Raw genomic sequence first — 24,369 nt, forward strand, 5'->3', positions numbered from 1 at the left:
AAAAGGCTAATGTGCTAAGTGTCCAACTGTCCAACCGGTCGCTATGATGCACACTGACCCCCAGGGGGCAGAAGCTCAATGCAGGAGCTGCCGAGCTGCAGTGACTTCACAATGGTGGTTCTCGGGTGACACACCCAGAACCAGAGAGGAGGGGGCCCGATTCCTCACGGGGCCACGCGATTCCACCTTTGGCCGTGGGTTATGTTGTTGCGGGGGCACTGTTGGCCCCGAATCTGGTTTACTGTACACTTGTGTTTGCGTTCCACACGCTGTAAGACAGCAATTTTGTAGAGTGTCCTCTTGCATTCCGGAACCCCTCGGGGGATGTCAGAGAGTCAGTTTCGACCCGATCTTGCAGGCCAGGCTGAGGGACCCCACCTGCCAGAGGGACCCCACTCACTCCACAGATGCCGGGGAGGGACCATAGGAGGTTGGCTTCAGGGCGTGTCCAGCCCATCTCGCCCAGTCCCACCCTGCCAGCCACCTTCTAATTAATTTCCTTTCAATGTGCACGAATCTGTGCACTGGGTCACTAGTATATATATAATTTTGAATTTGCCATTTCAGCCATTTAAAATATACAATTTAGTGGTGTTAATTATATTCACGAGGTTGTGCATCCACCACCATTATTATTTCCAACATGTTGTAATCACCCCAAACAGAAACTCTGTAACCATTAAGCAGGACCTTCCATTTCCCTCTTTCCCTAGTCCCTGTTAACCTCTAATTGACTTTCTGGCTCTATGAATGTGCCTGTGTTAGCTACTTCCCAAGATAGATTATTGACAACTAAAAATGTTTGGAAATGGAATGGGCTTCTTCATGGGGGTAGTGATGTCTGCTGTCACCAGAGTTGTAAGAGAATGGAAAAAAACACTTTTCATTGTGGAAGGGATTTACTTTGGGTTGGAGTGAATGACTGGAAGATGTCTCCCAGATTTGAGAGTCTGTGAGAATAGCAACTCCACAATCTACTCTCCAGGTGTTAGCGGCTAGTCCTGGCCCCATTTTATCCAAGATGAAACTGAGGCGAGAGCTGTTGAGTAAGTAGCCCAAGGTCATACACTGAGTCACAAAGAGAGCTATGGATAGCACAGAAGTCTCCTGATGCTCGGCCCTGCCCTGCATTCCATCATCTGTCAGCGCTGCACTCTGCGACCTACTTGTCCTCCAGTTCTTATAGCTTTCCTTCCAAATCCCCTCGGGGCTCTGTTTGATGGCAGCATACACTATCTTAAATGAAAAGTGGTTAATAACATCAAATTATTAACTTGATTGCCACGAAGTTAAAAGCTGTTAGAAAACTAATTTGCAAGCATAAAAACCCTTTGAATAACATTAGAAAACAGATCCTCAAATTTAGATCAACAACATTTGTGGGATGTATGGACATTAGACTTCAAATAACACTGGGATGGATTCCATACCTGTTCCATAGCATACTGGAGAAGCCACAACAATGGCTTCTTTTTTTTTTTAAAGTACAGAGTTTGAGACCAAAGAGAGCCTTCAATTCTGATGCAATATCTCTAAATATGGAACTAGACACAAATGTACATGGAAAAACTCAATTTGAATAAGATTCTGGATACACTGTTTTGTTTTAAGACGCAAGATATACTTATTATTAGACTCAATGTCTAAAAATAAAGTCAATGCATATGTTCCTTTAAAAAATAACTACAGAACCAGTCTCTTCTTTAATGAGTTTATAAGAAATATTTTTCAGAGTAAATAGAAAACAAAAGTAAAATGCTCTATTAAATCTTAAATTTTTACCAAATATCACATCTACTATCTAGCAATTCATTTAAAAGTCAATAAAATTTCCCTATGGAATTTATTCAAAATAACAGTTTTCATCTTACTATGCACATTTTCTCCATTTGGATCTGCCAGTAAAGACAAAGATTCTTTTTTTAGTAATTTGTTCCATAAAAAACAAAAGAACTTAGAAGCTAATGGAACAATTAAATTCAACATATAAATTTATTAAAAGAAATCTGTTTCTAGGGTGTCATAAGTAAAAAATGAACGCAAAGACATTGCAAAAGTCACTTACAACGGACCGATCATTCTTCCGTTGTAATGGTTATAAATGTATTCAGAGGCATGTAAGAAATGCCACGTAGGCAGGCAGGGCAGGGCAGCTGCCCACGGATAGTGCCGGGAAGCTGGTTCCTCTGGCTTTCTGCTCTGTTCTTCTAAACGTGCACATGCCCATCCTCACGCTTATCACCACAAAGTTGCTTGATGGCTTTGCATTTCTGGCACCAAGCCACATTTATCCACTTTTCTACCAGGACAAAGGTAGTGGGAACAGGAGGTGGTGGGACTTACAGCAGGAAAGCAAATGCTCTTGCCCACACCCCTCCCCCCCCCCCCCCCCAGTTCATGATGGCTCCAGGATGGTCACCCACAACAGAGAGCCAGACTACCCAACCCCATCTTCTTTACCTGAACCCCCAACAAGCAGCATGTGAACCTCTAGGTGTGTGGATCCCACTTCCTTGAAGTCCTATGTCCATATCCTTTCTTTCTTTCCTTCACTCGCTCGCTCCCTCGCTCCCTCCCTCCCGCTCTCCCTCCCTCCCTCCTTTCCTCCCTCCCTTCCTTTCTCTAATTCTGCCTTTGCCCAGGCTCTATTCAGCCCTGATCTAGACTGGTGCAATAATCTCCAAATTGCTCACCCTTCCTCCAACTTTGGCTTAGATCCAGTCTATCCACCAGGCTGGATTTTCTGAAACACAAATGTGACCGTCACTCCTCACTGTGCATATAATAAAGTCTAAAACCCTTAGGATGGCACAAAAGCACATATCATCTGATTCGACCTCTTCAGGCTTGTCTACCACCTTTCCCCTATATGCACTTTCCAAGCATCTGAAGCTTCTTACTTTCAGTTGCCCGTGGTATCGCTAATCTTAATGCCTTTGAACATACTACTGTTTTCCCTGAAATCCCTTTCCCTCTCCGTGTTTATCAGGAAAATTCCTACTCATTCTTTAAAATTTAACTCAAATTTTTCTCCCTGTAAAGGCTATTCTTTTTCCACTTCTTATCTCCATTCAAGTAGGTCCAGGCACTATACTGTGTGTGTGTGTGTATCATTATGGCACTTAGTACATTGCATCCGAATTAATGTATTTACACATTTGTCTTCCAAACTAGGCAGTGAGTTCCTTAAAGATAGAGACAAAGTCTTATTATCTTTGACCAATGCTGTCTGGTACATATCAGGTGATTAATAAATGCTTGTTGAATAAATGAGAGAGAAATCAACTGAAATGGTTATAATTTTATGCATGAAATCCAGGACACCAAAAAAGCCAACTTGGTGATAGAAGAGTAATGAGCTATTTTGTGGCAGGGAGAGCTGTGTAGTCCCTAAAATATGTTTATTTCAAAAAGAGGATGTAAGTAGTTACATAAGTGAATTTTTCAAATAATTGAAGTAACATTTTAAATTGAAGAAAAACTAATAAAAATGTTAAAATATTATTGGTAAAAACCTTTCTAAAAATGCATTACACATTTTCTTGCCTTTTAAGGAGTGTGCTGAACCATATTTAACCTTTGATAACTCTGTGTCATCATTCCAAAACTCGATTATTGCTGAGGTAGGAGGACTGTCTGCTCCTCTATTAAATGGCCACAGACTATAAACCACTTAGTTCTTTGCTAATTTTTCTTTCTCTTCCATTAGGATTTCATATGGTATCTTAAGCTGCTTTAATTTCACAAGCCTTCAGGATCAGAGAATCACAAAATCTTAACACTGGAGTGTTTAAAAGAATCTTGGAGATCATTTAATCTATCAGTCTATTAAATTTTATAGGTAAAAAAACTAAGCCCTAATTAAGTGAGTAGCCCTTTTCTAATTGATTGCTTTTAATCTTCTATTTTATTAGCTTTCAAATTGTGTTCTGCACATTATGTTCAACTTTCTCTAAACTGAAAAGTGTGAAAAACATACTACAGGCCTTGGCCGATTTGGCTTAGTGGTTAGAGATTGACCCTTGGACCAAAGGGTCGCAGGTTCGATTCCCAGTAAAGGACATGAACCTGGTTGCAAATTCCCCAGAACCTGTAGGGTCACGTTTGGGAGGCAACTAATCAATGTGTCTCTCTCAGATCCATGTTTCTCTCTCTTCCCCTCCTCTCTCCCTTCCACTCTCTCTAAAAATCAATGGAAAAAATATCTTCCAGTGAGGATTAAAAATAAATAAATAAATAAATAAATAACAAAAATATGAATTAATTAAAATAAAATTTAAAGAACATATTACAGGACAAACATAAATTGAATGGACTTCAAAATTAGGACATATCTGCTCAGTATCATAAGTACTAGTATAATATATCAGTAGAATCTCTTCTTTTTAGTTATCTGTGTGTGTTCTGTTGCTTTACTCATTAATAAAATCTCTATTATTTATTAATTCAATACCTCACTCAGCCTCCAATCAGTGAATAACCAGGCTATTTATTCACTGATTTGTTATTTCTGCCCTAGTTGTTAGAAATGTAGAGGGCAAGGGAAGAAACACACACACATTTACTAAGTACTCACTACTGCACAAATATGATCCTTATGTCCAAAATACCTTTAAGATGAATAATATTACCTTCATTTTATAGATGAAACTAAGCTCAAGAAGTTGCACAATTTCCCCAAGGTCAAACAGTTAATGGGTACAGCCGAAACGTAAACCCGTCTACCTGATGCACATGGTTGCCCTAAGGAATTCATAATCTAGAAAGGAGGAAGGTAAAGGCAATCATCACAGTGTGGGAGCACAGAAGAGGAAGCGATTAATTATACCTGAAAAGGTGAGAGAAGGTTACACAATGACATTTGAAGCAAATCTTATTAACGGTAATAAAATAACAGCAAACAGTTTTACAGGAACTACTATGGGTTTAGGCTCACCCCATCTCATTGATAGCCTCGTAATAACCTTATTGTTTTTTCCTCCTATAAAGAGAACGGAGATGCAAATAGGTTAAAGTAACATACCCAAGACCACACACACTAGAAAGTGGCTGGTTCCAAGGTTCAGCCACTATGGTATGCTAATTCCTAGAAGTGAAAAAAGGCAAAGTGTCCCCAGGTGAGGGAAGAGGAGAGGGCCAGGAGCAAAGGCGTCAATGTGCATGAGAAACAGAGAGGCATCTGAAGTGACTGGAACAGCCGGAGGAAAAGTTTAAACATTTAAATCAGATGTCACCACCCATCTACTTAAAACCTATCTTTGTCTGGTGACTGCATATAAGTAAACTCTGAACCCACCTACTCTCTCTTCAGGGATAGTACTCACCACGGTCCTTCACTCACAGCTCCCCTACCAGGCTGGCCTTTCAGTTCCTAACACCAGCAAGCACATGGTGTTGCCTTGTTCTGAAATATTCTTCCCCTCACCTTGAACCGAGCTAACTCTTGAGCATCCTCTGGTCTCCACCTAATTATAATTTATCCAGGCAGACCTCTGAGATTCCCCACCTTGTTATAACATCGCCTAGTAGTACCCTCAGCTCTTCCTTCATAGTATGTACCCTACTTTGTAATTATCTATGTCATGGTATGAGATAGACTATAAGCTCCATGGAGCAGGGACCTGCGTCTAGTTTTCTTTTTCCTGCTGTTTTTTTTTTTTTTTTTTTTTTTTTTTTCTGTTTGTTTCCCCATGACTAGCACATAATGAAATAGAAGAAGTTGAAGCTGGGATCGGAATGGCATGCTCTTTATCCCCATGGACAATAAGAAGGCAGAAAAATTTAATCAGGACTGTATCAAGATCAAATAGAGGCTTAAATAAAGCAAAACAAAACCTAGTACAGTGCAGGTGACCGACGAGAGAAAGAGCCAGGGTGAAAGACCAGTTGAAGATCATGCCAACAATCTGATGAGAAACAGTGAGGGCTCGAACCCAGGGGGATAATTCAAGAATTCACAGGGGGTGTTCCTTGGGTGAGTGTGTGTATGTGTGTGTAAGCCTGCTCTGTGCACTCTGTGATCTACTATCCCCTCAGAAGGATAAAATAAAGCACTACAAAGTAAATCTGGATAGAAAGAGACTATATTCTCCATTAGAGGAAAAGTTAAAAAAACAAAACGAAAACAAAGATTGATCCTTCCTCCTGGCGCTCAGATCCAAAAGCAATTGAGGAGTGAGAAACCATTTCCCCAGGGCCATCCTCCATTCAGGGGGAAGCCATTGAAGGCAAAGATGAAGAGGAGAACAGCATGAGAAGACAGACTACAGAGACGTTTTCTAGCACTGGAATGAACATTTCAAAACATACTCAGTACGGGGGCATAGCTCAGGTTTTGCTGAGAAAGAAGCCTGGGAAGGATTAGAGATTAAAAAGCGGTGTAGGGAGGGTAAGTGTGACCTCACCTACGTAAAAATGTGTGAAATAGAAGGACACACATTGGAAGGAGATTGTGAGCCCAAGACTGAAGGAGGCGAAGAGCTGGAAGGTTATACGAGAAGGCCCTGAATGGGAGCAGCCCGTGCCAGGCTCCATGGAGCCCTCAGAGCCCTCAGTGTTCTGAGTGTGGAGCAGGGTGACCCCGTGGGGCCTGGCCTCCCACACAGGCATGGCTGTTGGTGGCTGCTCTGGCCACTGCAGATCCCACTCCTGAGGAGAGCTCTCCTAAATGAGGCTTACACAGTGCAAAGCTTAGACTCCAATAATGTGTCTCCAATTTTTAAAATAACACTCTTTCCTTAAAAATGGAAACTTCCTGATAGCTATTCTCCCTATTTCCTGCATGTGAGTGAAATCTAAAGGTTACTTTAAATGTAAAGTTCATCTTATCGAGAGCATCTGGGAGTCTCTACAGTAAGCCTATCTTTATCTCATACTTAGCAGTAGTAAAAAGTGTACTAAGAGCTGCCATTTTTCCCACCTCCAACCAGCACTCCTGTTTCCTCTCGCAGATGGCATGGTAAAAGAGCCAAACTCCAATCTTCTGTTTTCCCAGAGTCACTTAAATTCATGTCTCGGGTGCTGCTGGGTTGTGACAGACACCCCCACGTCTATCTACACCCAGACAGTTTGGGGAGGAGACAGTGAGATGACGGAGAGGGAATGAGCATCCATTCTGAGGGAGGTACAACGGGCTTCACTTTTCTGTTCCTGAAGTTAACAGATTTGGTATAGAATGAGGGTTAGCTCTTTTCCTATGGTTCCCATTATTCCAGAGGAACAGCCCTGCTTGGGTACTGAGGATATTCAGACTTTGTGCCCTCACAGGAGGCAACCCTGTTTGGGGGAGGCAGCATTTAGAGAACTCTGTGCCTGAGTGGGGAGTGTGGGGCGTTTATTAGGAAGACTGAGACCGGTTAGTCAGGACAGCCCACGAGAAGGGGTGCTCTGTTTGCTTCCAAGTGCAAGCGCAAGCTCACCCACATTCTTAACTTGCCTCCTGGTTGGGCCTGGAAGCATAAGGATCACCCAATCCCGATAGCCCTGGGTTCCATATCCAGCTCTCCTCCCGCCTGCTGGCGCCTATGCTCATTCCCTGGCTCCGGCCTCACAGAAAAAAGTATCCCTACTTCTTAACCTATTTATCTCCTCCTATCTCCTTTTCTCCCATTTTTGTCTTAATTACTACTATAGTCAATGTGTCTTTCTCAGCAGTTTTAGTCTTTAGCAGGCTCACTTCTCTGCATCCGTTCCTCCTTCCCTCTCAATTACTCACCTCCTCCCCACACTCCTTCCAGTCATGGAAAGCTTCTTGAAGGAGTCCCCTGCACTTACTAATGCCTTCACATTCTCACCTGCGGAGGCTATAGATGATTTCTAAGCCTGTATCCTAGGACTGTTTTCACAATGATTGCTAGGAGACTTCTACTTGCCCAAACTGATGACTTCTCAGGAGTCCTTCTGGATTACCCCTTTCTCCTTAAAACCTGAAAATTTTGCCAAGATACAACGGTATTCTTTTTTTACTTTCCTCTCACCATCTGACTGCTTTCTCTATCTCCTCCTACCTATACCTTAAATGTAGATGATCTCCCGATTCTGTCATATTTCTCTTCTCTATGTGCTCCCAGTGCGCATTCCTTCTCTGTGCTTCAACCAGGATGCTTGCGCACCACCAGTTCCCAGATCCGTACAGCACCGGTCCTGACCTCCTGCTCCTGGATGAAAGGTCTGTATTTCCAACTCCTTCAAGCATCTTCTGGGTATCTTATGAGTCCCTCAAGTTCGGCATAGTCAGAGCTGGACCATCTTTTTCTCAAACTCAGTCAAATTTGATACCTTCTTTTTCCGCGTCACTTACATTGTCATTCAGTTCTATTGACTGTAACTGTACATGTCTTGCTGACATATGCCCAGTTAGAGCCTTCCACTTCCATTGCTCTCACATAAGCTCCCAAAATGCTCTATCAGGACCGCAGATAGTTGATAGAAGGAGCTTTGGGATCAGACTAACTGGATTCCACTTAATAGCTGTGTGCATTGGGTAAACTATTTAACTCCTTTGGGGCTCAGTTTCCTCATCTATTAAATAGGGCTAGTGCTTAGAACTACTATAAGAAATGTGTTGGTCTAAATAAAATGTTATTTGCAATAATTGGCACATCATAGACACTCAAAAATATTATTTTTTCCACTCAGTACTCTCCTCACCTTCCCATCACTGAGTTAGAGATACCTGCCTTTCACTATTTTTCCCTTCAACAAACATTCAGCACTCACACCAGTTACTTTCTAAATCAGAGATCTAGTCATGCCTGTCTTTGGTTTAAAGAAAACACAACTTTTTACAAATTTTCATTGCTAATATGGCAAAAACCATCTCCTTAGTATGGCGTGTATGATTCTTTAGAAATCTAACCCCAAGCTACTTTTCCAGCTTAAAAATTCACCACTCATTATATAACCTATATACTCAATGTACTATATATTGTCAAGCCTTGGTTTATTAGATATATTTATAAATATATTAACATATCTCAAATATTATGTATATATGTATTTAATGTAAACACATAGATATATTTCATATACTAATAATGTATAAGATATATTAATGACTAATATATAGCTTGTATATCAGAATGTACATGTATTAGACTCTCATTATAGATATATATGAGATATATAGTAATAACTATCCTATATAATAAAAGAGTAATATGCAAATTAACCATCACTCTGCTACACCCACAAGCCATGCCCACCAGCCAATCAGGAGGGAATATGCAAATAAACCCAACCAAGATGGCTACAGCCACAGAGAGCAGGAGGGAGGCTTGGGTTTCCCTGGCAATGAAGGAAGCCAAGCTTTCCACCTGCCCTTGCCAGCCTAGGCCTCCACTCAAGGCTACAAAGTTTCAATGATAGAAGATACATAAATCCCAATAGAAATGGCTGCCGCCACAGAGCAAGCAGGAAGCTTGGCTCCGCTCAGGCTACAAAGTTTCAATTGTAGAAGATAAATACCAGGGCCTCTGTTTGGGTCGCCAGGGGGCATGGCCAGCCTGCAAACCACCACAGGCCCCTCGCCCAGGCCGCCTCACGCCCCAAGGGAACCCCCACCCTGATCCAGGACACCTTTCAGGGCAAACCAGCTGGCCCCACCCATGCACCAGACCTCTATCCTATCTAATAAAAGAGTAATATGCAGATTGACCATCACTCCAACACACAAGATGGCTGCCCCCATGTGGTCAAAGATCCTGCCTCCATGTGGACACAAGATGGCCACCACAAGATGGCCAGCAGGGGAGGGCAGTTGGGAGGGACCAGGCCTTCAGGGGAGCGCAGTTGGGGGCGATCAAGCCTGTAGGGGAGGGCAGTTAGGGGTGACCAAGCCAGCAGAGGAGGGAAGTTGGGGACGACCAGGCCTGCAGGGGAGGGCAGTTAGGGGCAAACAGGCTGGCAGGGGAGCAGTTAGGCATCAATCAGGCTGGCAGGGGAGTGGTTAGGGCGTGATCAGGCTGGCAGGCAGAAGCGGTTAGGGGCAATCAGAAAGGCAGGCAGAAGTGGTTAGGGGCAATCAGGAAGGCAGGCAGGCGAGCAATTGGGAGCCAGCAGTCCTGGATTGTGAGAGGGATGTCCGACTGCCCGTTTAGGGATCGGGCTTAAACGGGCAGTCGGACATCCCTCGAGGGGCCCAGATTGGAGAGGGTGCAGGCTGGGCTGAGGGACACCCCCCTCCCCGTGCACGAATTTCGTGCACCGGGCCTCTAGTTATATAACACATTTCTCATATATCAGAATTTCTGGAGTTAATTTTTAAGGATAGTAATGCCTACATTCACCCACCAGAGATTCTAACTTAATTGATCTGCAGCACATTTTATTTTTAAAGGTCTTCTGGTATAGTTATAGAAAGCAAGGGTCATAGCTATACACAGAACATGGAAGACACACCTTATTAGATGGTACTTTTGGTTGTTCCACAAATTCCATCCCCTTTCTTCTTCCTCCCCAAATCTATTCAGGTGGATACCCTTCCTCCACGCAACGTAGGACACATTGCCTATCCCCCATTCAGAGGTAGATTCCGGTTGTTCTTTTTTTGTGATTAGTTTAGGTGTATAGGCAAAGGAACGCTTATAAACCAAAATACCTGAGGGGATGCTAGCTTTGGGAAGCTATGAAAATAAAAACATGTCAAGAGAGATAGGCTCTTTCTGATGTTGATCACAGCTGTGTCTGGCTGTAACATCTGGAACCACAGCAGCCATACTGTGGTCCTCAGGGAGCCACCTGAGGCAGAACTGAGATCTAGAAGAACGGGGTTCTTGATGGCACTGTAGGTCATTGCATCAAACAACCTTAATGTCAGCCCACTTATGCATTTCTTGATGTGTGAAGTAATAAATTTCCCAATTTTTTTGGCACTTTGAGCCACAGTTTTATATTTATCTGCAGCAGATGGCATCCTGACTGATTTACAACTAAATGAAGCCTGGTAATCAAGCAAAGTAGCCCAGAGAAGGTGATATCTGAGGAGTCTTCAGCAAGGCAGTCAAGAAGCAGAAGAAGCAAATAAAGGGGCATAGATATAAGATATTCCTGGAACTGCACATAGTTCAGAAAGTCTATTGCAAAGAGTATGAGTATGGAGATAAGGCTGGAGAGGTGGTAGCCTAGGGTAAGGAGTCAGTGTGCCATTGTAGATTCAGTAGAGCCACAACACCTTTGCAGCTTTTAGTCTATTTCAACACCCCATGAACCTGGGCTATATCATGACTCCCTTTGACCAATAGAACATATCAGAAATAATGTTATGTGAGTTCCAAAGCAAAGGCCCGGCTCTCTTGAAATGCTGTCCTGAGGCTGCTGTGCTCTAAGGAAGGTGATCTAGCCTATTAGAGAATGAGAGGCCAGGTGAACAGGTGCTTCATCTGAGCCAGCACCAGGTGAGAGAAGAGGACCTTATGGACCACACAGCCATTCTAGCCATCATCTGACTGCACATGAGCCCGGGAGAGACCAACAAATGCACCTCCCAGCCAACCCACAAAATAGGAAGAGATAATGAATCATGGTTGTAGTAAGCTGTTAGATTTAGGATAGTTTATTACACAGAAATAGGTACCTGATACATAGGCCACGCCAAGATATTTGGACTTGACTCAAAAACTATGAGGAGTAACCTGATTAGTCTCAGGTTTTAGAAAGATCACCTTGGCAGCTGCGTGCAAAATGGTATGTAGTGGGAGAAGGATGGAGATGGGGCGGGGGGAAGGGGAGGTGGAGAAGGGTATAGGGGAGATCAATGGTGATGGAAGGAAACTTGACTTGGGGTGGTTAAAAACAATACAGTGTACAAAGGTGGAATTGTGCACCTGAAACCTACTAGTATATAATTTTGTTAACCAGTGTCACCCCAATAAATTCAATAAAAATGAAAGAAAGAAGAAGAAGACTATTACATTAATGGAGCTGAGAAATAATATGGATCTGAACTAAGACAGTGGCACGGGGAAGGCACAGAACAGATGTCACAGAGGTACAATCAGCATGACGGTGAACATAGGTCATGAAGTATACAAAGGAAGTGAATTAAGAATCACTCAAAGGTTTCTGGACTAGGTAAACGAGTGGATGGTAGTGCCATTCTCCAAGAGAGGGACCATCAGAGAAAAAGAAAGTTTGACATAACTGTAGAATACCCAAGTGGAGTTGTTCAGCAAGGAGTTGTAAATACTGAATAATGTCTGGTGAATAGATTACCATGATTGATGTGTGTGGGCACTGAAGTGTTCTAGTCCATTACTATATGGTATAGCTTGAGATCTAAGTCAAATAAAGTTTTAATGGTGTGAACTTCATCAGAATAGAAAGGAAAAGGGAAAATGATATTTGAAGCAGTCCAAGAGGCTAATAAACCTACACTTTAGCTAGTATACAATGATCCTACCTATGGCACATTCTTAGTGTACCCAGATGGTGCACTCTAAGATACAAGTGCTCTCTCTCTCTCTCTTTGCTTGCAGATTCTTTGCATGTTTCCCATCCTGTAGAGTGAGAAGGGGCTTCCCTACCTACATGCTGGAAAGAACTGAGACAATCTCCATGTTGTATATTTTTTCAAGTTAGCACAATCTATGATTAATTAATGTAATATTTCATAGTGTAAAACTACAAAAGGCTATAAACAAGTTTAATAGGTACAAGTAAACATTGGCTTACCTTTGAAATTGATTAAAATAGCAAGTAAATGGCTGGGAACCAATCTCATCTTTCCAGTACTGTTGCCAATTCATGACACTTTCCAAGTTCTTCTGATTTTCTCTCTTACAGGGAGGGATATAGGAGCACTAACAAAACAGAACAACAAAAAGTAAACCTATTATCCTATAGAATATTGAAATATAGTCCATTTTTTATAGAGATGGCATGCAGATACTAAATCTATTTGTAACCTACCTTATTTTTAATACAACCGAATTTAAATTGCTAACCTAGAGTAGGTCCTCACTTAATGTCATTGATAGATTCTTAGAACTGTGACCAAACCACATAACAAAACCAATTTCACCACAGGTTAACTGACATAAACAACAGTGAAGCTCCTTGGACATCACATCAACGTTATACTGAAACAACACTGAATGAAATGAGGACCTGCTACAAATTTCAAATTTGGCACAATTACAGAAAATATGCTAATAACTAAAATACAGGAGAAAATAACCTTGAGTCCTTACAGTATAAGGATATATTATAAACAACTAGTTACAATCTAATAGCAAACTAAAAGCTCTTTTTGAGAGCCTGTCAATCAATAAAGGGAAGCAAAAAAAAAAAAAAAAGTTAATTTTAGCTCCCATTTCTTTCTATGGACATTAATATTTTCCTTTTCCTTCTTTAACTAACAAACCAAGCCTCTACTCTGCTCAGGTACTGCTCTCAATGGCTGAAACTCCTGCTTTCTTGTCTTACATTCTCTTGGACAACAGATTCAGCAGGAAAGTTCCCCCCAAGTACACAATCAGTGCATTCTGCTAACCAATGCCTTTTCCCAGCCATGCCTCCCACAAAAAGTACTCTCTGACCCTATGTTACCCTAAGCAATGTAGATGCAGCAGAATTGGAAAATTACTCTTAACTTGAGATGTTAAAATTAGCCCTTAGCATTCTCCTCCATTTTCTCCAATTCAGTCTTTTATAATGATGATGAACTCAATGATGACAATGCCGGCTTATAGTTACTAAGTCTTGACAATATGCCAGACATTGTAACCCATGCTTATCAGGCTTTAACTCGTGTATTTCTTTCAACAACCTTATAATGACCCCCATTTTACAGATGAGGAAGTTGAGATTTCTGTCAACTCCACAATTGGAAGTAGATTCTGAGGATTTTGTCACATTCTACTCTCAGATGTTTTACCAAAGTATCTGATATTAAGGAACAGAAAAAAAATCTATTTGCTTTGCAGGCATCCTCAAACTACGGCCAGCGGGCCACATGTGGCCCACTGAGGACATTTATCCGGCCCACCGGGTGCCGCTGCCTGTCCTGCTTAGCAGCCGACTCGTCCCGGGCCCACAGTGCACATAGGAATTTGTTCATAGTTTTGTTTTGTTTTTTTAACTATAGTCCGGCCCTCCAATGGTCTGAGGGACAGTGAACTGGCCCCCTGTTTAAAAAGTTTGAGGACCCCTGCTTTATAGTATAACTTGAGTCATATTATTTTACAGCACATAATGTGTCGATATCTTCCCATTATTTTCTGGTAAAATATGAACGTTTTAGCATGATATACAAAGCTCATCATGACCTGACCCCTGCCTGTCCTTGGCCTCACTTAAGCCTGGGTTGCAGTCATGTGGAAGCACGTTTGTACCCAAATCTGCCATGTGCTGTCACAGCTACCTGACTAGCAATACTGTTCTTTCTCCTTTTAATGCCTTTTTCCTTAGTCCCTTCTTTCAAGATGCTGTTTCAAGATCCCCCTGTTAGGGGGATCCTTCTCTTTCTTACCCCACAGTTAAGCTCCCTCCTTTGTGTGGCAATAGATGTCACACCCACACGATCACAGCTAGGATCACACAGCATCACTCTTGGCTCTTTTATGTCAGCATCCCCAATTCGCTGGCAAGTTGGAACAAGGGCTATTTTTTTTCTGTATCTTCACCTGTAGAACTATGCCTGATAACAGTGAAATTTCAAAAATGTTGGTAGCATTAATCCTATCTAATAAAGAGGGAATATGCTAATTGACCCTCACGCTGTCACAAAAGATGGCGGCACCCACAGCCAATAAGGAGGGAATATGCTAAGTGATTGCCCCACCCTCAAAGATGGTGGCGCCCACAGCCAATAAGGAGGGAATATGCTAATTGACTGCCATGCCCTCAAAGATGATGGCACCCACAGCCACAAGATGGCGGCACCCAGTCCCCTCAGCCCCCCAGCTGCCCAGCGCCAGCCTGGGGCGCAGACAAGCCTCGGATGGCAGCTGCCCAGCTGCCCAGGGCCTCCTGAGGCTCAGGTAACCAGGGCCAGCAGAGGCTTGCGCTGCCAGCAGTGGCAGTAGGACTGTGAGAGGGGGCAGGCTGGGCTGAGGGACCCCTCCTCCAGTGCATGAATTTTCATGCACTGGGCCTCTACTGAATAATAACATGCTTAAAACCCAGCAAATAGTATTATTTTGATGACTGAGTCACTGCATATTTATCTTCTGCCTATACAGTTCCACTTCTATTAATAACAGAAAGGTAAAGCGAAGAGTTTTCTGTGAAGTTATGAATTCTGAGTTCTTCCAAAGCAGCAGTTGGGCTTAGAAGAAATGGAGACCACTAGATAGGGCTCCAGTCCTAATATCTGTTAGGTGTTTGGGCTTGAGTAAATAAGACCTTTTTCTAGATTTCACTTTTTTCTAATCTGTAGTCTCCAAAATAATTTCTAGCTCTACATTTCCATGATTCTCTTCTTGGATGTACATCAAGAAAGTTCCCAGCAGAAGGCAGGACTACAAACATATTGTAATATTTTTCCCAGAAGAGATCCTACCCCCTTGGGACCTGGCTGGGAAGCCTGAGTCACCATCCAGCCAGCAGCAAGGATGGTGTGGTAGGGCCTTTCCTGGGGGCCTGCACTTTGCATTAAGGAAATGTTCATAAGGGGACTCTGATTTTCCTATTGCTTATTTTCAGTAATGTGCTGGACAATTCCTTTCCTTCTACTAAAACCTTTCTATATCATGGTAAATTAGCTTATAAAGGGAGAGTAGGTGTCAACTGATTGTGCTCTTTGTAGGAAAGAGAAATTTCTAGATTTGGAGGTAGAAGCTGTGAGGTGTGAAACCCTAAAAACACATCAGAGCCATTTTTGCTGTGTATACTCAGCACAAGGGGTATACTAAACATCTTAGAGAATAACAGCTAACAAACAAATGCAATTAAAGCAGATTTTTAAAATTTGCAAGTTAACTCAGTTTGAATTATTTACTATTTTTAAGCGGGGGTGGGGGAGTGGGGGAGTTAAATGTCTCTATCAAGTGACAATAACACTATGATGTGACCAGGAGAACCACACCTACATGTTTCTGGAAAAAGTCAGACAAAAGCTTTCACTGAGTGAGTTTTAGGGATGTCCTGGTTTCACGTGGGATAAAAGAAATGTTTCTTGCCTTCAGGAAACTTTGAGCTTGTGTGAATGGATTTTAAAAAAAATAAAAAGCTCAAAGTTTCCTGAGATCAAAATCCAAGTATTCTCTTTCATGGACTACATTCTTTCCAGAGCATCATAGATTAAATAATGAGCTTATAAACATCTAGCAACTTTTAAAGTTCATAACACCTTGAAAGGAAACTATTTTAAAAGCTAAACTTTATGTTCTTAAAAATCATTGATGTTCATTCTCATATATCTTGATTCTCCAGTTAGTCTGTCTTTAAAATTTTTGTGGAGCCAAACCCAGATTCTCCCTAGACTTCTTCTCAATTCTACTTAAGTGGATCCGTAGACTTCTAAAGTTTTAAAATGAGTTATAAGTGAAATTTCAAAGCAGTGTTCTAGAAAAAAAATTAGAAATTCAGTCACAGGGACTCCTTTCCTTTCTAGGTTGTTCAAGCCTAATGGTTTTCCTGACACAGGAATAGCGCCACCATGAATCTCTCTCCTTTGGGGGAGGGGCACATGGAATAATGTATGCCATATCATCATCATCATCATCATCATCATCATCATCATCATCATCGTGTCTAACATTCATTGACTATATGTCAAGCATTTCATTAATCCAAATCTCATTTAATCCAAAGGAGCATATATTATGACCACCCTCATTTACAGATGAGAAAACTGTGGGGCAGCAGCAAAAGGAAAGGCTGGGAATCAGATTGCAGTGTTCTTAACCACTGCACAACACTGCCTCCCGGGTCTTTTATCTTTAGGGCTTTCCAGTCTTCTCCTTGGAGCTCCCGATTTGGAGGTCAGGGAGAAGAGCTGACTTTTGCATCCCTTTCTTGGAGACTCAGTGCAGTAATTCTTTGGGAATGAAATCGGTGTAGCCCTCCTGAAGACTAGTGGGCTAAAGCAGTCCTTTACAGGCCTGGTACATTCTCAGAGAAATGCATTGTAAGCCTTTGCTTATTCCTTCCTGTCCCAGTTTGGCTCCAGGGTCGGTTTTTGGTGCTATGGATGCAATTTCACTGCGGTGAATTTATAGACACAGTGTCTTTGGTCATGTAGGACAAGGAGCATTCCCTTGGAGAAACTTCTTCATGCCGTTCTGACCTTTTTTGTTTTTCATTTGCAAAGGCAGCATTTCCCAATTTCCACAATCACTGTTGCTCAAATAACCTTCAGTAGAGTCTGAGTCATTTTTGGCCTAAACTTCCATGAAATCACTTTCTTTTCTTTTTTTTTTTTTTAATATATTTTATTGATTTTTTACAGAGAGGAAGGGAGAGGGATAGAGAGTTAGAAACATCGATGAGAGAGAAACATCGATCAGCTGCCTCCTGCACGCCCCCCACTGGGGATGTGCCCGCAACCAAGGTACATGCCCTTGACCGGAATCGAACCTGGGACCCTTCAGTCCGCAGGCCGACGCTCTATCCACTGAGCCAAACCGGCTTCGGTGAAATCACTTTCTTTTAAAAGTCAGGAGAAACCAAGGTCACCCCAATAAAGTTAATTTGAAAAAAATAAATTTTATAAGCCAGGAGAAAAAGAGGCATGCAATAGATTTGTTTAATGCCTACCTTTTAGGGGAAAAAAATTGACTTCTGCATTCATGAACAAAGTGACAGGATCGAGTGGGCTATTCTGAGTATATTAATTAATGTAAAGGCTTCCAGTGAGTTTATGAAGGGAAGATACTGTCTTTACTTGATGTAGAACATTGGATTACAACTTATTATTACTTATTTTCCATTATCTTATTTTAGGGTTTATCAAGATGCATAATTGCATGCTTTTTCAGCCTACCACAATGGATTAATATTTCAATAGAACTCTTCTTGGGTGGGTCCTTTGTGTGATAAGTGTCTTGCGGACTGCATTTCAATCATGTGGGCAGAGTAGGCAGAACTCATTTTCTTCCTTTACTGAGTCATTTAAAAAAAAAAAACCCATTGCACAAAACACGTGATCCATTTAACTAAACAACGGGGACTGGGTTCTATGTTAGGCATTATCTAAGATACAGAAATGGGGAAACGGGCTTTTTCTCCAGTTTCTTTCTTGACTGCACTTGGGCAGGGAGGGTAGTATTGAAAGACATAATGGGTTTAGCTGATTAAATAGTTTCCAAAATAAATTTGGTTAGAAAATGAATTCTTAAAACATTATCAACTGGAACATGGGTCTAATTATATTTTCATCCCAAATCCCCTGTTTTCTGAAATCCTGTAAGACAGCTCTATGTCAGCTATGATTTGTAACTTTAGTGACTTTTTGACAATATAAACATATGATCAGAAAAGCACTGTGGAATAAAAAGTGTAACTGATCCATTTAAAAACTCCACAAAGTTTCACATGCCTCGCGACTTCATTAATAAGCAAGTACACACACACACACACACACACACACACACACACACACACACACACACACACACACACCTTATGAATGTAGTGAACAAACACTAAAATTATATGAGAGCTAAAAAACAAAGTTCGAGGGCAGGTGGTTCCAGAATGTATCTGAAAGCTAAATAATCTCGTGGAAGAATTTGAAGGTCAAATAAATAGAAAATGTGAAAAGCAAGCTAACTAAGAACAGAAGAAGCTAAAAGGAGCTCTTTTGAGAGCTCTTCTGGGCTGGGCAGGAGCAGAGTGGTGCTTAGCCTGGAAGAGTGTTTGTCAAAGTGTGCTCCACAGCCCAGGGACTGCATGACAAAAAGATCGCCTTCTGAGTCTGATTCAACGGGGTTAGAGATCTGCATTTCAGTAGCTCTCCTCCTTAGAATGACAGATTTTTAGAAATGATCATTCAGGCAACAAACTGCTCTTGACTACTGACTACTGGACAGAAAACAAAGATTAGCTATTATTCACTCCTCACCCCTCCCCTTCCTCCCTTCCCAGGAGTGTGCATTGTAGGGATAGTAACATATTCACAAAGGGCTTTGTAGTCACAAAAGAGGAAGTAAAGATTTGGCTTTGGAGTGTTGAGATTTTTGAGAGAAGACTTCACAGATGACTCTGGATTTGTGTCTTCATGGAATTTGCTTCTCAGTGAATGACCAGGTTGGGAAGATGACATTCCAAGAAGAAATGCAACGTGCAAAGACTTTGTGTACGGATGTTCCAGAAAGACTGAGTCATCCAATGTGCTGGAGTATAGGGGGCATGGGAGACGGTGATGGAAAATGCCCTAATTATCTGAACTGCTACTCACAGAAGAGTTGTTCTTCTCCCCTTAAATGCTTCTCTGAAAAATGGCTCACTGCCTCCTGTAGAGTAATGCACCTACCCATCAGTGCTCCTTTAGTTATAACTTATTATCATGTGTTAATACTACATCTGCATTTTTTTTGGAAATTAGTAATATTTCACTTAACTTCTGGATCTGAGCAGACTGCTAAAGTTGGTGAGAGATGCAAATTAAAATGACAATGAAGTATCACCTCCCACCTGTCAGAATGGCTACCATCAACAAATCAACAAATGACAAGTGCTGGTGAGGATGTGGAGAAAGGGGAACCCTAGTGCACTGCTGGTGGGAATGCAGACTGGTGCAGCCACTGTGGAGAACAGTATGGAGTTTCCTCAAAAAATTAAATATGGAACTGCCATTTGACCCAGTGATCCCACTTCTAGGAATATATCCTAAGAATCCTAAAACACCAATCAGAAAGAATATATGCAACCCTATGTTCACAGCAGCACAATTTACCATAGCTAAGATCTGGAAACAGCCTAAGTGTCCATCAGCAGATGAGTGGATAAAAAAGCTGTGGTATATTTATAGCATGGAATACTATGCAGCAGTAAAAAAGAAGAATCTCTTACCCTTTGTGACAGCATGGAGGGCCCTGGAGAGTATTATGCTAAGCGAAATAAGCCAGTCAGAGGAAGACAAATATCACATGATCTCACTCGTATGTGGAATCTAATGAACAAAATAAATCCAGAGGCACAGAAGCATGAAACAGACTGACAAATCTCAGAGGGAAGGTGGGGGAGGGTGGGTGGATAGGAAGAGATCAACCAAAGAACTTGTATGAATATATGCATAACCCATGGACACAGATAATAGAGTGGTAAAGGCCTGGGGTGGGGGCCAGGGGCGGACTATAAGAGGTCAATGGGAGGAAAAAAAGGGACATCTGTAATACTTTCAACAATAAAGATTTTTTTTTAAATCACTGAAGGTCAAAGTGTTCAACATTAGCCAGAAAATGGACATTCAATATATCACACACGCATGGGAGATAAAGCTGGTTGAAACAGAGCTCAATGGATGGAGCAGGTAGATGCCATCTCAAACGCAAGCAGTAAGTGCACCTACCACAGCACTGAGTGAGAGAAGTCCTCTGATGATTGCGCCAAAAAAAAGCTCCAACCCAGCAGGGATTTCCTTCACACTGCATCCCCAGAACCTAGAGTAAAGCCTGCCACATGCAGATGCTTGGTAAACATCTGTTTAATTAATGATTCTACAGATATTTTTAAATAATGCAAGCTGTAGCAAGTAGCTATGTTCCTATCAACTATGAAGATTAAGGAATGAAGAGTTGATATTAAGATATCAGAAATTACACTGTTGCTTCAACGTTACAAATACAGTTTATGACAAAGTCCTTAACCTCTTTCCTCATCTGTGAAATTTTCCCTACTTGGTGCCTCAATGCAAATGCCAAGGTTTACTTGTTCCACAAGTACTTATCAACAGTACCTTCTTGGGACATATGTTATTCATAATCCTCAGTCTGTGAAGACACTGAGGATCAAGAGGGTAAGTGATTGGCTTACAGGGTGTAGGCACCACAGCTTTTTCCACAATCCCAGGCAGCTTCTAAATGCCTGCTGTGTGTGCAGCTCTGCCTTGGACACGTTAGAGAAACCTAGGATTGTCCCTGAAAGGGGGGCTGGCGACAAGGCTCTTCCATCCCCTCAGCACTTTGGTAACGTAACCTGGTTGGGTGGGAGGGGTAAACAAGTACAACACACGATGGTTTTCTCGAGTAGCTTCATCGTCAATACACCGATCCTCTAAGCTGCATTATTTAATCTTTCCCACGTGTTTCAGAGCATTTATTTTAAAGTGACATTTCTGGGTTTTCTCTCATTAGAAAAGTAAGGCCATCTTTATCGGAGAAGAAAACTGGAAGCCTCTATAGAAAACAGTATGGAGGCTCCTCAAAAAATAGAGTTACCATATGACCCAGCAACCCCTCTTCTGGGTATCTTTGAAAACATTTATTCACAAAGGTATGTGCACCCCTGCATTCATTGTAGCATTATTCAGTGGCCAAGACATGGAAACAACTGGTGTTCTTCAGTAGAGAATTGGATAAAGAAGATGTGGTTCATATATACAGTGGACTACTACTCAGTCATAGAAAAGATGAAATACTGTCATCTGTGACAACATGAATGGATCTTGAGAATATCATGCTAAGCAAAATAAGTCAGACAGAAAAGGTCAAGAACCATATGATTTCACTCCTATGTGGGATATAAAACGGAAAGCAACAAATGAACAGACAAGGAAAGCAAACAAACACTCATAGACACAGACAACAAACAGTACCGTGGTCACGAGAGGGACGAGGGTGAGAGTAGTAAAGGGTAAAGGGGTCAAATATATGCTAATGGAAGACTTGACTTTGGGTGGTGGGCAAAACAATACAATATACAGGTGACATATCATAAATTGTACAATTGACACCTACATAATATTACTGACCACTACCACTCCAATAAAGTTAATTTTAAAAATTACTGGTGTGTATGTATATACGTAATAAACACATAAGCACTTTTCTTTTTCAAATATGGAATCATACTGTTTTGTAACCTACTTTTTTGTCATAATACAAGGGAAACATCCTTTTTGTAAAAAATATACATATCAACAATATAATTTAACACAGTATTTCATCATATAAGTGTATGTCGGTATCAATTCCTTCAAACAGTACCATTTTACTGGAATTTAGGTTGTTTCAGATGTTTTGCAGTTTTTAATGGTACTGCAAGTAATACATTCATAGCTACTTCTTTCAACAATTCCATCATTTTTTCCTATGATATACTGCCAAAAAAAGATTTACTGTGTTGAAGAGTATGCATATTGTACCAGGATGAATGATGTCTTCCCCCAAATTCATGTCTACTCAGAACTTCAGAATGTGACCTCATTTGAAAATAGGGTCTTTGTAGATATGATTCGTTGAGATCATAAATTTGGGTAGACCCTAAATCCAATGACTGCTGTCTTTATAAGAGATAGAAGAGGGAGATACAAAGACACAGTCGGAAGACGGTCATGTGAAGGAGACAGAAATTGGAGTGATGCAGCTCCAAGCCCAGGAATGCCAAGGATTGCACGCAACCACCATTAGCTAGAAGAGGCAAGGATTTTTTTTCTAGAGCCTTCAGGGGAAGAATGGCCACTTTGGCATGTTGCTTTTAGACTTTTATCCTTCAGAACTGTAAAAGAACAAATTTCTGTTGCTTTAAGCCACCCAGTTTATGGTACTTGGTTACAGCAGCCCTAGGAAAATAATATGTGTATTTTTCAGGATTTTGGTATGTATTTCCAATTGCTCCCTGACAATATGCTCCCACCAGCAGTGCATGAGACTGTCCATGACCTCAGGTCCTTACCAATGTAATAACTGTCAACTGATAGGCAGGGAAAGTATCTCAATATTGTATTGATTAATATTTCTTTGGGTATTAGTGAGATTATTCATATTTTTCATGTGCTTAGTTAGTTGTAATTCTTTCATTGAACTGCCTGTTCATGCTTTTGCCTAGTTAGGGTTCTCCAGAGAAACAGAACCAACAGGATATAAATAGACCTGTAGAAAGAGATTTATTATGAGGAACTGGCTCAGGCAATAGAGAGGCTAAGAAGTCTCATGATCTGCTCTCTGCAAGATGGAAGCCCAGGAAAGCTGAGTGTCTGAGCCTGAAGGCCTGAGAACCAGGGAGCCAATGATGTAAACCCAGTCCAACTCCAAAGGCCCAAGAACCAGGAGTGCCAATGTCATGCCCCAACTCAGAGAGCAAATCTGCCCTTCCTCTGTCTTCTGGTTCTATTCAGGTCCTCAACAGATTGGACAATGCCCACTCACATTGGTGAGGGGGGATCTTCTTTACTGAGTCTACCGATGCAAAGCTAATCTCTTCCAGAAACAGCCTAACAGACACACCCAGAAATAATGTTTTACCAGTTGTCTGGGCACCCTTTAGCCCAGTCAAGTTGGCACATAAAATTAAACATCACACCTAGTGTTCTTCTGAAGAGATGATTATTTTTTGCTAAGATTTCTTCACATGTTACATTTTGAATCATTTCTCTACCGTGGTGCAATAATATTTGCACTAAATATTCTAAATTTGTCATTTTTCTTTCAATTTTAATGTTTTTAAAAATATATGTGGTAGCATATATCCATATTTCATTCCTTCTAGTCAAATAATATTCCTTGTACCGATATAGTCTTTATATATCCATTCATCAGTTGGTGGACATTTGAGTTGTTTCTACTTTTTGGCTATTATGAATGATGCTGCTATGAATAGTCGTGTACGAGTTTTTATGTGCGCATGTGTTTCAATTTCTCTCAAGTATATACCTAACAATGGAATTGTTGGGCCACATAGTAACTCTACATTCAACTTTTTAAGGAACTGCCAATTGTTCTCCAAAGTGGTTGCATCTTTTACATTTTTTACCAGCAATGTATGTGGGTTCAGTTTCTCCACACTCTCACCAACACTTGTTACTGTCTTTTTTCTTCTTCTAGTCATTCTAGTGGTATATTATTGCAGTTTTGAATTGCATTTCCCTAATGACTAATCACTTTGAATATATTTTCATGTGCTTATTGGCCACTGATATGCCCTCTTCAGAAAAATATCAATTGCCATCTTTGTTTATTTCTGAATTGGGTCATTTGAATTTTTTGTTATTGCTGTTGAGTTGTAAAAGTTTGTTATATTTGAAAATACTTTCTGTCATTCTGTGGTTGTCTTTCCACTTTACTTTTTTTTAATGTTTTTTTAAAAATTGATTTTAGAGAGAGAGAGCAAAGGAGAGGGAGAGAGGAACATCAATCTACTCAAAACCTGAGCGTGTGCCCCCACTGGCGACATTTTGGCCACAGGAAGACACTCAACCAACTGAACCATAGCAGCCAGGGCTTTTTCGCTTTCTTGATGGTGTCCTTTGAAGCATAAATGTTTTAAATT

At 41.2% G+C, this 24,369-nt stretch overlaps 1 protein-coding gene across 1 annotated transcript in view; it reads right to left on the bottom strand.

The window, feature by feature from the left end:
* The window catches only part of KCNMB4 (potassium calcium-activated channel subfamily M regulatory beta subunit 4), a 67,947-nt gene that overhangs the window by 25,637 nt on the left and 17,941 nt on the right, over window positions 1-24,369 (bottom strand). Inside the window, exon 2 of the mRNA XM_080662794.1 lies at window positions 12,670-12,797. Within this exon, the coding sequence (XP_080518920.1) occupies window positions 12,670-12,797 (128 nt within the window). The remainder of the gene's footprint in view (window positions 1-12,669; window positions 12,798-24,369) is intronic.

Source organism: Plecotus auritus (genome assembly GCF_963455305.1).
Source record: "Plecotus auritus genome assembly, chromosome: 3".
NCBI classification, from domain to species: Eukaryota; Metazoa; Chordata; class Mammalia; order Chiroptera; family Vespertilionidae; genus Plecotus; species Plecotus auritus.